The 13,541-nt window shown below is 40.8% G+C and overlaps 1 protein-coding gene across 1 annotated transcript in view; it reads left to right on the top strand.

The window, feature by feature from the left end:
* LOC100437504 (protein diaphanous homolog 1) overlaps positions 1-12,715 on the top strand; it is a 46,906-nt gene extending 34,191 nt beyond the window's left edge. Inside the window, exons 4-17 of the mRNA XM_063724505.1 lie at positions 677-778; positions 1,296-1,426; positions 1,619-1,705; positions 2,536-2,599; positions 4,019-4,158; positions 5,710-5,818; positions 6,281-6,391; positions 6,563-6,681; positions 7,316-7,432; positions 8,035-8,150; positions 8,612-8,676; positions 9,758-9,937; positions 10,693-11,424; positions 12,566-12,715. Of these exons, the coding sequence (XP_063580575.1) occupies positions 677-778; positions 1,296-1,426; positions 1,619-1,705; positions 2,536-2,599; positions 4,019-4,158; positions 5,710-5,818; positions 6,281-6,391; positions 6,563-6,681; positions 7,316-7,432; positions 8,035-8,150; positions 8,612-8,676; positions 9,758-9,937; positions 10,693-11,424; positions 12,566-12,700 (2,208 nt within the window). The 3' untranslated portion in view covers positions 12,701-12,715. The remainder of the gene's footprint in view (positions 1-676; positions 779-1,295; positions 1,427-1,618; positions 1,706-2,535; positions 2,600-4,018; positions 4,159-5,709; positions 5,819-6,280; positions 6,392-6,562; positions 6,682-7,315; positions 7,433-8,034; positions 8,151-8,611; positions 8,677-9,757; positions 9,938-10,692; positions 11,425-12,565) is intronic.
* Positions 12,716-13,541: the final 826 nt, after the last annotated feature.

Below are 13,541 nucleotides of genomic sequence, written 5' to 3'. Positions count from 1 at the left end.
AGAATACATCCCCCCATTCATATTTTTCTCAATTCAAATAACATTTTGGAATTATTAGGGCTAAATTTGTGCCCACCAAGGTACTAGGCTTGGACACATGGTTGTTATATACGTAGAAAGGTCAAGCAGAGCCTTTCCCCAAACGTACATCGGATTATGTCTGTCGGGGGCCTCTGCTTTATCATAGAGTTTCCAGTTCTTTCTTTGTGGGAAAGGAGTTTGTACAGGGACTGAGTTAACCAGGGGTAATGGGTTTGTAGGCCATAGAGTTGGTGCAGAGTTTGTTGCTGTTGATTTTGCTTGTGTTTAGATTATGCTGTTCATCCAGTGCTTCAGTCTGAAGAGATTTTTAAGGTCTATCCTTGATGCAGAAAGCATTGTGTGTGGTTTTCTTTCAATAATACAAAATAAATCTTTCATTTATATTGAGTCCATTTTTCTCAGAGAAAAAAAGTGTGTATATGTCTATAGAGATTTATACTAAAATGTTAACTATACTTATCTTTGAGGAATTTTCATCAGCTGTAATAGCTTAAATTTCTAGGGATCAAAAAGATTTATTTACTCAAGCATTTTACATACTCAACTCTTCACTAAGCATACTAATATTAAACACTAAAAATTTGTAAAGAATTTGAGACAATTTTGTTTTTTCTCTTTTTTCTCCCTCTCCTAGCTGGATATGAACCTGAATGAGGAGAAGCAGCAACCTTTGAGGGAGAAGGACATCATCATCAAGAGGGAGATGGTGTCCCAATACTTGTACACCTCCAAGGCTGTGAGTCCTGGGACAGGTACCCATGACATGGGAGACTGTGCCCTTGTCTTGGACCTGTTTTTTTTTTTTTTTTTTTGCCAATTTTATGTAACATTTTATGTCTGCGTCAATTCTGTTTCATTCCATTATATAAGCCTGTTCACTTTTTACTGTCTTATTTAGTTACCATTCTTACATACATTTTGCCTGGTTAAATTTTCATGAAGTATGTAAATATAGGGAATGGGATAAGCAGTTCTAAGTCTCACATATTTTGGTGGTGTGTGAGATGGGTATCTGCCCTGATAAACGTGGCCTGACGTGGTGGCTTACTCCTGTAATCTGAGCACTTTGGGAGGCTGAGGCAGAAGGATCACTTGAGCCCAGGAGTTTGAAATCAGCCTGGGCAACGTAGTAAGACCTTGTCTCTGCTAAAAATAAAAAATAAAAATAAAGTATAAACTCTGTTGACTAATACTAGTCCCTAATTTATGACTGGGTCCACCATTACTAATCTCTGTCTGTGCCTCCTGTCTAGGGCATGAGCCAGAAGGAGAGCTCTAAGTCTGCCATGATGTATATTCAGGAGTTGAGGTCAGGCTTGCGGGATATGCCTCTGCTCAGCTGCCTGGAGTCCCTTCGTGTGTCTCTCAACAACAACCCTGTCAGGTGAGGATTCTGAAGAGGTAACAGGAGTAGGAGCCAAATGTTGGACTTCACTGGTGGTGATTGAAGATCAAAGGAGCCAGGGAAGCATGAGAATAGTCTGAATTGGGAGTAGAAAGTTGTCAGGATCAACTTTGTTTGGCAAATAAGTATTTATTGATTTGATATTGCATTGCCTCTCTCTGTTCCTTACAGTTGGGTGCAAACATTTGGTGCTGAAGGCTTGGCCTCCTTATTGGACATTCTTAAACGACTTCATGATGAGAAAGAAGAGACTGCCGGGTGAGGACTTCCAAGTCTTTGCAAATTCAAGTTGGAGAGTCACAGGGGACTTGGCTATTTGCTCTGAAGGAGAAAGTAGCAGTTAAATGTAAAGTTGTGGGCTAGGGGAATGTACTGTTAGCCAAGAAGGGGTTTATCATAGTGGTGACTAGAGGATGAATGATGATTATAGATATAGGAAAGGGAGGAGGAACTTAAATTTCATGTTGGATAACTTCAATATATACCACATAATATTATTAGTCTCCCATCACTGGTTCTTTTTCAATCTGGAAATAAAATCTGATTTAGTGCTGCCGTGTAATCTGGTCTGGGTAATATCCATTTGGAGGTGTTATAATATACTTGGGACTAGTATTGTGACAGTCTTCAAGGTTGGAATAATTTTAGGTATACCTTGGACTCTCTTAGGCTACCTTGAAGCCAGCCTGAAGCAGAGTACTTCCCTGGAATCTTTCTGAAACAAAATACATGGCCAAGACCTGCATATATCTTCTCAGACTTGAAACCTCTAGTAGCAAGGCAAGCAGCAATAGATGGGATGTTATCCTGATAGAATTTAGCATTTAGGAGCCTAGGGAGAGTTAAAAAGAAGGTTTTAATGTAATACTAAATTCTTGGATTACAAGAGGATCAGCCAGATTTTTTGATGGTGAAGATCCCTCTTCAGTTATCTACTTTCTTCAGTGTTTCTGGGCAAAGTGCTATTTCCTAAAATTTACTCATCTGCTAGATGGGGCTATTATTCCTAAGAACCTTGTTTGCAAGATTAAAAATGGGAAAGGGGTAGAGAATAAAGGGACCTCACTGATTATGTCTTCTATATACAGGAGTTACGATAGCCGGAACAAGCATGAGATCATTCGCTGCTTGAAAGCTTTTATGAACAACAAGGTAAGATTTTTCCCATTCTCATTCCAAACCCCATCTGGACGCCTGTTCTTTCTCTTCTATTGACAAACCAAAAGAGGAACTAGGAATATGAGGTTCAGGACTTCTAGCTTTCTCTTTTAGTATCATAACTGTTTTTCATTGCCACATATATATGCTTCTATGGATATTTTTTTCTCAGTTCTAACTTCTGTTTCAGAGGACAGGCTCAATTTTGTTTCTCTCTCTCTCTCTTTTTTTTTTTGAGATGGAGTCTCGCTCTGTTGCCCAGGCTGGAGTACTGTGGCTCGATCTTGGCTCACTGCAAGCTCCACCTCCCGGGTTCACGCCATTCTCCTGCCTCAGCCTCCCGACTAGCTGGGACTACAGGCACCCGCCACCACGCCCGGCTATTTTTTTTATTTTTATTTTTAGTAGAGATGGGGTTTTACTGTGTTAGCCAGGATGGTCTCGATCTCCTGACCTTGTCATCCGCCCACCTTGGCCTCCCAAAGTGCTGGGATTACAGGCGTGAGCCACGGCGCCCAGCCTCTGTTTCTTTACTTTATTTTGCTAATTCTTGAATTTCCTGACCTGTAGTTATTGTTTCTGCAATATTTGTTTTATTTCCTGTTTCTTTTTTCTTCTAGACCGTTGCTCCATTTTTATCTTCTTTTTGTCTGTTTAGTAATTCAACCCAGGGAGCCCACAGTCATGTGCCTCTGAGGACAAATCTCTCTTCCTCATTATTTAATTTTGTTATAATTAACTTATTCCATTGGATTAGGGGGGAGAGAATTAACAAGAAACATATAAATCAAAGACTTTTATTCTTGGAAGACATCTAATTCTGTTGTGCCTCCTAGAAAATTATTTTGGTATGTTCATCTCTAATTATATTGGGAAAAGTATTCTACCCCTGTATTAGTTTGCTGGTGTACCACAAAATTAGGTGTCTTAACAGAAATTTATTATCTCACAATTCTAGAGGCTAGAATTTCAAAATCCAAGGTACCAGCAGGGTTGGTTCTTTCTGAAGCTGTATGTGATAATATGTTCCATACCCCTCCTAGTTTCTGGTAGCTTGCTGGCAATCCTTGGCACTCCTTATCTTGTAGATGCATCATCCTGATCTCTGCCTATGTGATCACATGGTGTTCTCCCTCTGTATGTATCCATATCCAAATTTCCTCTTTTTATAAGGACACTGGTCATATTGGATTAAGGACCCTTTCTACCCCAGTAGGACTTCATTGTAGCTTGACTAATTATATTTGCAATGAGTATATTTCCAGATGAGGTTACATTTTGAGGTACTGGGAGTTGGGACTTCAACACTGGAATTGAAGAGGACACCATTCAACCCATAACAACCCCTAAACTTGTGCCCCAGTTAGATGTTTTCGTCTTTCAGCCTCCTTTCTTTGTTCTTGGTCCTACCAGTTTGGAATCAAGACCATGTTGGAGACAGAAGAAGGAATCCTACTGCTGGTCAGAGCCATGGATCCTGCTGTTCCCAACATGATGATTGATGCAGCTAAGCTGCTTTCTGCTCTTTGTATTCTACCACAGCCAGAGGACATGTATGTGACTGGAATAATTTTTCTTCTCCATTTTCAATTTTATCATTTTCTCTTAGTTCAGAGGACAATTGAGTTGGTTGGGTGTCCTCTCGGTCATAAATACTAGGTAAGATTGTGTTTCTTCCCAGAAGTGAACACTAAGCATCTTAACATTTAAGAACAATTCCTAAGTGATGGGTGCTATCCTGAATGTTCCACTGGTCATCAGAGGTATAGCAAAATGTCTCCTCTATCTCCATTAATATCTGTATTGTCTGGGATGAGGGTTTCTTTTTACTATTCTTTTTTTTTTTTTAAATTCAGAAGTGGCACAATGTTATTTTTAAAATTCAGACAATATAGAAGTATATAAAGTAAAATTTAACTGCCTCATCCCTTTGCCAAATCCTATTCTGCAAAGAGAATGACTGTTAATGGCATGGTATAGTCTCATAGAACGTTTCCTAAGCATAGACAAACATATTGCGTTCCCTTGATTCTAGACATCTGCCACCGTAAAAGATAGTATCTTAAGAGCTGAGGAATGACACTTATGCCTATAAAACCAACTGCATATATAGGATAGATTTTTATTATTGATGAGGGATTTGGTTTAACCAAAGCTAAATCATTCTTTTCAACCTGTTTCTTTTTAATAGTAGATCTTGGACATTTCTTCTATGTCGGTACTTACAGATCTACCTTATTATCTTTAGTAGCTATTTAATATTCCATATACATGTATGTATGGCCTATAATTTATTTAACAATTCCCCTGTTGCTGGACTTACAGATTGTTTTCTTTTTTTTTTTTTTTTTTTGAGACGGAGCCTTGCTCTGTTCCCCAGGCTGGAGTGCAGTGGCGCGATCTCGGCCCACTGCAAACTCCTCCTCCTGGGTTCAAGCGATTCTCCTGCCTCAGCCTCCCGAGTAGCTGGGACTACAGGAGTCCGCCACCACGCCTGGCTAATTTTTGTATTTTTAGTAGAGACGGGGTTTCTCCATATTGGCCAGGCTGGTCTCGAACTCCTGACCTTGTGATCCGCCCGCCTCGGCCTCCCAAAGTGCTGGGATTACAAGCGTGAGCCACTGCGCCCAGCCAACTTACAGATATTTTTTAAAGCAGATTTCACTCTCTGTTCTAGGTGATCATTTTTACAAACGATACTGCAGTGAACATCCTTGTGCATATCTTCTTTCACATTTATGCCCATATGTTGGATACATTTCTAGAAGTAGACTATATGTTACGTGCATGAGAAATTGATTAGTACTGTTAAATGCCCCTCCAAAAGTTGTATCAATTTATACTTCATGGAATAAGGGACTTGATTTGGTATTTATGGACAGGAGCCTAGGGATGGATTATAGGGAATGCATTTCCCTGAAGAGATGGTCCTTAGCTTTCAGCAGTTTCTGGAAACTGAGTTATGAGAATAATAATGTGAGAAATCTGGAACACTGATAATGTCCTGTTTCCTAATTGGTCTGTGCCCCTGTGTAATCTACTCATTATACGTGTCTGTGTCAGAGTACCTGGAAGGTTCTCTCCGTTTCCTTTCTCTTGGGCAGGAATGAAAGGGTTTTGGAGGCAATGACAGAAAGAGCTGAGATGGATGAAGTGGAACGTTTCCAGCCACTGCTGGATGGATTAAAAAGTGGAACCACTATTGCACTGAAGGCATGTATATTCCCTGAAACTGGGCCCAAGAATAGAATTCAAGATGGACAGACTTAAATTCATTTGACCTTTTAATAAAATACATGGAGTGGCTCCCAACTATATATTTTACATTTCAGAATCTGTTATGAAGGGAGAATAATTAACCTTCTTTCTAAGAAGGTAAAGAATGAACTGTTTCCCTCATTATGAGATGGAAAAAGGCATGATATCCATTTACAATCTAGGAAAACCGAGACCTACAGTAACATATACTCTCAAATCCTTGAAACCGTTTAGAGTTGAGGCTCTCCGGATCTGTACTCAAACCAGGTCTCATTGCTATAGTAGAAAAGTCATCTTTAGAGTTTTTGTACTGTATCTGTCAGGTTGTATTGGGGACCTAAGAATGCATGTAAAGAAAATGGATTCTTGATCTCCAGGAGTTAGCATTGACATAGCTGCTGAATTTTCTTATTTTAGGTTGGATGCCTACAGCTGATCAATGCTCTCATCACACCAGCGGAGGAACTTGACTTCCGAGTTCACATCAGAAGTGAACTGATGCGTTTGGGGCTACATCAGGTGTTGCAGGTAAGAAATTACACTTCATTAGAAAGGCTAGACTGGTTCCTTCTTGCTCTACAGCCCCAATAATCCCTGGGATAATTCTGGTTTTCATTTAAAAACCAGGTTGAAAAGCTTAGGTTTCTAACCACAGAGGATACTTTTGGGTTCCCTGACTTCTACTTTTGTTGTTGACAGGACCTTCGAGAGATTGAAAATGAAGATATGAGAGTGCAACTAAATGTGTTTGATGAACAAGGGGAAGAAGATTCCTATGACCTGAAGGGACGGCTGGATGACATTCGCATGGAGATGGAATATCCTTTTACTGACTAGGTTCAAGGCAGATGAGACATTCATTGTATTTAGTTCCCTGATCCCTGTGTGGAATGGTTTGGGAGATGATGACTCAGAACAGAGCATCAGGCTTATGTGTCTTCTCATTAAATAAGGCAGGTGTATTTTTATTGCTGCTGGCTTTACTTGCCTTATCATAGACCAGGGAAGTCAGTAAAGGTGATCTGTGGGTCGTTGAGCATGGAAGCCATCAAAATCAGTGTAAACTTCCTAGAATGTGATAGCTTAGCTTACTAAGATGTAGAACTGGCTTTTAGAGATGTTTGGACTGACAGAGGGAGTAATTTAGTTACCTGTTAATATTTTCAGTAAGTGACTTTGAGGCAGTTACCTCTTAGTTTCTGTCTACTGCCTGATCTTCAAGCCAAATACTTACTAGGAATCCTCTGTGTGTATAGTACCACCCAACTCACTGGTCCCTTAAAGGACGTTTTAGAAAGCTTAAAGTTTCTGGTGATGTTTACAGGAAGAACAGCCAGTAGAATGGAAGTGGTGTCTTTCTACTTTTCCCTAGCTTTTTCAAGAGTTAAATAAGCCACCTGTCAAACATAATTTCTACATATTTGCTTTCCTTAGCCTATTTCCCTTTTCCACTGACTTTAATGAAGTCTTTCAGATTCTCTTAAACACAGTGAAGGATTCAAAGGCAGAGCCACACTTCCTTTCCATCCTGCAGCACTTACTCTTGGTCCGAAATGACTATGAGGCCAGGTAAGATGGTGTGCTTATGGGAAGTTTTGAATTTGAGCGTAAGTGGAGAGAGTGAATTCCTTAAATTCAAAGATTGTTCTGTAAAGGGAAAATGTAAAGACAAAGACCCAAGATTAGGGTTCATTAGTCACAGATATAAAGGAAGTTGTCTTATTTCTTTAATCCAACTCAAAGGCATCCCTATGGAAGAGGTCAGAGTGTATAAGGTGAAATGCTCTTCTGTTTTTGGAGGGGAGTAGGTAAATAGGATGAAGATGTTAGCAAAGAGAAGTGGCAATTTAAAATTCTTTCTAGTTTCCTCGAAGTATAGATTTAGCAATAGCACTATCCATCACAGGAAGGATCAAACGCAAATTTTTAGATGGGAAAGTATTGGCACTAGGAGCAGATGGCAAGAAGTTTTGATTATCTGAAGTAGATAGGGTAGGGTAGCTGATGTGGAAAAAGGAGTTTTCTTAGCATGGCAGCGATACTTGTGTTGACTTTACAAAAGTTTTTCCAGGTCTCTCAGTTGTCAGAGCAATTAAGTTTTCTTGGGCCTGAATACTTCTGAAAATTATATTTTGATTTTCCTTCGATGACCCTGTTTTATTCTCTTGTAGACCTCAGTACTATAAGTTGATTGAAGAATGTATTTCCCAGATAGTTCTGCACAAGAACGGGGCTGATCCTGACTTCAAGTGCCGGCACCTCCAGATTGAGATTGAGGGATTAATTGGTAAGCATACTTTTCTATCTGGCTCCTCCAAGTATTGCTTCTTCCTTTCACTTTGCATCTTGTTTCAGTGAAAATGTCAGAGAAGATACTTTTCCAGTCCCCAGATAGTTCTATTTTTGTCCTTTCTTAGGTCATAACCAGCATCTTTGCTAGGAATCCATAGGTCTTTAGTTTATTTTTACATAAAACACACACCAGCACCTTTTGCAGGAACTCCTGGTGGTCTCAGAGAGTCAAAAGTATCACTCATAGGCATTCTTCATGCCACCCAGCATGGTGGCCTTACCGCACACTCAGATTACATGTTGAACTTAACTGAAAATTCCATTTCTTTGTCTAGTGCAGAACATTAAGAAAGATAATAAAAATGATCAAAAAGACTGTTATTTGGAAGGGCGTAGTGTGAAAGAAATAGACCAAGAGAATTAGGAGCTTTACTTACTGACTCTTCTTCTTTTCAGATCAAATGATTGATAAGACAAAGGTGGAGAAATCTGAAGCCAAAGCTGCAGAGCTGGAAAAGAAGGTGCATATGAGAGACCAAAAACATGTGTTTGAGTATATCTTTCTTTGAGAATTATTATTTTCCTGATCTATGAGACAGTTTTCTTCTGTGGTATTTTGGAAGTGTTTAGCACCCAATAGTGTAGTTCCCAGGGGAAACCTTTCCAGTATAGGGTAGTCATTGGAGAAAGTGATATGGATGTCTTCATAGGGAGCTCTAGTGGTGGGCTTTCAGTTCTTGGGCTACTGGGCAGGAAAAGAAAGACAGCTGATACTCATGTAATAGTAATGGCACTCTCAGGTTTGCTTGGCATTTTAGGCCTCTTACCCCTAGAACAATAGGAACTGGGGTCCCTAGAGCAATAGAACTAGAGGATATCTGAGTTCTTTTTTTCTCTTCAGTTTTTAAGAACTCTTATTGTGGTTAATAGGTTTTTGATCCTAGAGAATATTGGGATTGTACTACCGTGGTTGTCCTCGTTAAATACCTTTAAAATCTTTTTTTTTTAACTATAAAAATAGGGAATCTGTGGAAATGAACTGATTCCCCTCTCCTTTAACCTTGTTTTATTTTCATTTTTATTTTTATTTATTTTTTTTTGAGACGGAGTCTCACTCTGTCATCCAGGCTGGAGTGCAGTGGTGCGATCTCAGCTCACTGCAACCTCTGTCTCCCAGGTTCAAGCAGTTCTTCTGCCTCAGCCTCCCAAGTAGCTGGGATTACAGGCGCCCACCACCATGCCCGGCTAATTTTTGTATTTTTGGTAGAGGCAAGGTTTCACCATGTTGGGCAGGTTGGTCTCGAACTTCTGACCTCAGGTGATCCACCTGCCTCGGCCTCCCGAAGTGCTGGGATTACAGGCGTGAGCCACTGCACCCAGCCAAACCTTGATTTTAAGGTCAGAATCATGGTGCTTTTTTCCCCAAGCATGGCCTGGATTTATGAGCTCTGTAAATCAAGTATTGGCCCAGAACAGGAGGCAGTGGGGGGGATTCCAGCACCCCCGGGCAAAAGAGGAGGTAGGGAGAATTATGGGTAATAATACTTGTGCTTCTTACTGAGATGGAGAGCTTGCTGGGAGCCTGATTTGTTTTTTCTCTAGTTGGACTCAGAGTTAACAGCCCGACATGAGCTACAGGTGGAAATGAAAAAGATGGAAAGTGACTTTGAGCAGAAGCTTCAAGATCTTCATGGAGAAAAAGATGCACTGCATTCTGAAAAGCAGCAAATTGCCACAGAGAAACAGGACCTGGAAGCAGAGGTGTCCCAGCTCACAGGAGAGGTAATGCCTGAGCAGGGAAGGCAGAATGACCTGTAACCTCAGGATGCACATGGCTTGGAACAGGAGTCAGTCATCTCGCTCCTAGGGAAGGTTCAGCTACTAATAGGTAATCTAGTTACATGGTGCATATTTTTAAAATAATATACTGGTTTTTGGTTTGTGTTGGGGGTAAGTAATACATAAGACAGAAAATCTGGAAAATACAGAAAAACATTAAGATAAAGTAAGTTGCATTACCACCCAGAAATAAAGGTAATAAGTCTCCTAATAAATTAGGAATAAAAACTAAACTGTTAAAAATTGGCTAATTTCCTGTTATTTCAGTCATCTCTGCACAGATTTATCCTTACACACTCTCTCTGCAGTAGTAAATACTTAAAAGATCTTTGATCTGATAACTTGATTACTTATGTGGTTATATAATCATCTGTGTAGCACATATATTAGTTATATAACTAGAACGTTTGATTTACTTGACCTTTACATTTTCTTATCAAGGGAGAGTTTAACATAAAAGTTGAAATTGTCTTCTTAATACAAAGCATGTTGAACTAAGAACATGAAGACCTGAATTCTAGTTTTGGCTCTGCTGCTAAGCAGTGTGACTTTAGGTGATCATGTCATCTCTCTGACTCCTCTCAGTTCCTCCATTTATAACATGAGAAGTTTGGATTAAGTCGTTTATTAGGTTCCTTCCAGTCCCAGTAGTCCCTGAAGTGGGGTGAGAAGTACTCACATTGATGTTATTTCTGTAGGTTGCCAAGCTGACAAAGGAACTGGAAGATGCCAAGAAAGAAATGGCGTCCCTCTCTGTGGCAGCTATTACTGTAGCTCCTTCTGTTCCTAGTAGTGCTACTGTTCCCCCTGCCCCTCCTTTACCTGGTGACTCTGGCACTATTATTCCACCACCATCTGCCCCTGGGGATAGTACCACTTCTCCTCCTCCTCCTCCTCCTCCTCCTCCTCCTCCTCCTCCTCCACCACCTCCTTTGCCTGGGGGTGTTTGCATCTCCTCACCCCCTTCTTTACCTAGAGGTACTGCTACCTCTCTACCCCCTCCTTTGTCTGGGGATGCTAGCATCCCTCCACCCCCTCCTTTGCCTGGGGATGTTGGCATCCCTGCAGTCTCTTCTTTGTCTGAAGGTACTGCCATCCCCCCACCTCCTCCTTTGCCTGGGAGTGCTGGAATCCCCCCCGCACCACCTCCTTTGCCTGGGAGTGCTGGAATCCCCCCCCCACCTCCTCCCTTGCCTGGAGGAGCAGGAATGCCACCTCCTCCTCCCCCTCTTCCTGGTGGTCCTGGAATCCCTCCACCTCCTCCATTTCCTGGAGGCCCTGGCATTCCTCCACCTCCACCCGGAATGGGTATGCCTCCACCTCCCCCATTTGGATTTGGAGTTCCTGCAGCCCCAGTTCTGCCATTTGGATTAACCCCCAAAAAGCTTTATAAGCCAGAGGTGCAGCTCCGGAGGCCAAACTGGTCCAAGGTAAGAGTTTCTGTCTATTTCTTCACCAGTCAATCTTAACAAACAGTTTCAGTTTTCTACTTTGTATTTTGTGCATGGATGGGCTGCGCCTTCCTTAAGGCTTTCATCTTTCTATCTTTAAGTTTCATGCTTATGTTTATTCAGCAGATATTAGGCATCTTCTTTATTCCATACATCACCACGGAGAGTTCTGTGAACCCTGTACTCTAAATTTAATCTTAACTTATACTTAATGTTTTTTGCCTTTTCTCTGAGGCTGTGAATACCATGGTAACACACAGTTTGATAATAGTCATTCACCAGTCTGCAAACTACTGATAATTGTGCTGATCCCAAAGTCATGGATTTATGAATCCACTCTCCTATCCCAATTCCACAGGATGTGAGTTACACAGGCCATTTTTTTTTTTTTTTTTGAGATGGAGTCTTGCTCTGTTGCCCAGGCTGGAGTGCAGTGACATAATCTCTGCTCACTGCAGCCTCAGCCTCCCGAGTAGCTAGGATTACAGGCATATGCCACCATGCCTGGCTAATTTTTGTATTTTTAGTAGAGACAGGGTTTCACCATGTTGGTCTGGCTGCTTTCGAACTCCTGACCTTGTGATCCGCCCACCTTGGCCTCCCAGAGTGCTGGGATTACAGGCGTGAGCCACTGCACCTGGCCTACACAGGCCATATTTGCATGCACAGTATTGTTCCCATGATGTGTTTGAGACGCCTGTGATCCTGAGTGAGTTAGCCTTTTGCTTCTAGAAACCAAGTTAATATAAAGGACCTTAGGGATTTGCTCATAAAATAAGCAAATTTGGCACAGTTAGCCAAACTGGCGGGAAAAATATAATGATGAGCAAGACTTCTCTGAAATAAAGCCTTAATGGTTATGAAGCTAGAGGATTTGGAGTTAGGAGGAGGATACGTAGTATATATGAATCTAGTTCTTGAATAATCACCAATTAACAGATGAACTGGAAGTATTCTCTCCTAGTCCCACCACAGCTATTCTGTGCCTCAAGTTAGTCTTATTCTAGTAAGACATTGCTGATAATCAGCCAGCCACCTATTTTACAGCCTCATCCGTTTTCTAGGACGGAAAGTACAGGGCTCAGTTTACTAATTCTTAACACCCTGCCTTTATCCACAGCTTGTGGCTGAGGACCTCTCCCAGGACTGCTTCTGGACAAAGGTGAAGGAGGACCGCTTTGAGAACAATGAACTTTTCGCCAAACTTACCCTTACCTTCTCTGCTCAGACCAAGAGTGAGTACCTTCCTCTTTGATGCAAAGGTCCAGTGTAGGGTTTAGAATATTTTTTCATTAGGTTTCCTATTCCCTTCCCTTCCCTGGGTGAAGATAGGAAGGGTATGTTGGATGGAAGACTGGTGGATTTTCTCATTCAAAAGAAAGAAAAGATGTTTTTGTATTAAATATTATGGAGTTACTTGGTTTGGGAAAGAGAACTGTTGTATGTAGGTATTTTGTATCAGTATAACTTGTTAGGGATATGAGATTAAAGTGACAGAGCTTGATTTGGGCCCATTTTGATGATACTTCTGAACAGATTCTGGCACTGCCTTAAGGTGCAATTTCCAGTTCTAAGTACATAATTAATAAGGGTTGGATAGAGTCTTTTAACAGTTTGGGTGACTGAGTGACTGTCTACAGTAACAAAGAACCATATGTGATTCCTTTTCTTCCTTCCATTTCTTTCCAATATTGGATGCCTTCTCCCTCCTGGCACTTTGCTCCTGCAGCTTCCAAAGGTAAGAATACAAAACAGCCTTTTAGTTTTGTCTCTTGAACATTAGAGAAAAAGATGAAATAGATACAAAGGAATTTCTCATTAGAAAACTGAGACCAGGGATTGAGGGTTGACTTGTCTTTGCTAGGTGTTTTTTGTTTTTGTTTTTGTTTTCCTCACCTGGAGTTCAAAAGGACCAATAGCTTTGGCATTAACTAATAGGGAAGAAAGTTTGCTTCCCGTTAAACTACCACATACTTAATCTCTTTAGAAGGTGAAGGACAACGTAAGCAATAATACTATTACCTTACATTTATGCTGTTTTACAATTTTCATAGTGCCTTAACATATATGACCCTATTTGATATGCAAAGAAGCCT

Source organism: Pongo abelii, chromosome 4 (assembly GCF_028885655.2).
Source record: "Pongo abelii isolate AG06213 chromosome 4, NHGRI_mPonAbe1-v2.0_pri, whole genome shotgun sequence".
In the NCBI taxonomy this organism is placed as follows: Eukaryota; Metazoa; Chordata; class Mammalia; order Primates; family Hominidae; genus Pongo; species Pongo abelii.
Note: the sequence above shows the minus strand (reverse complement) of the source record. Positions and strands in the feature narration are given on the sequence as shown.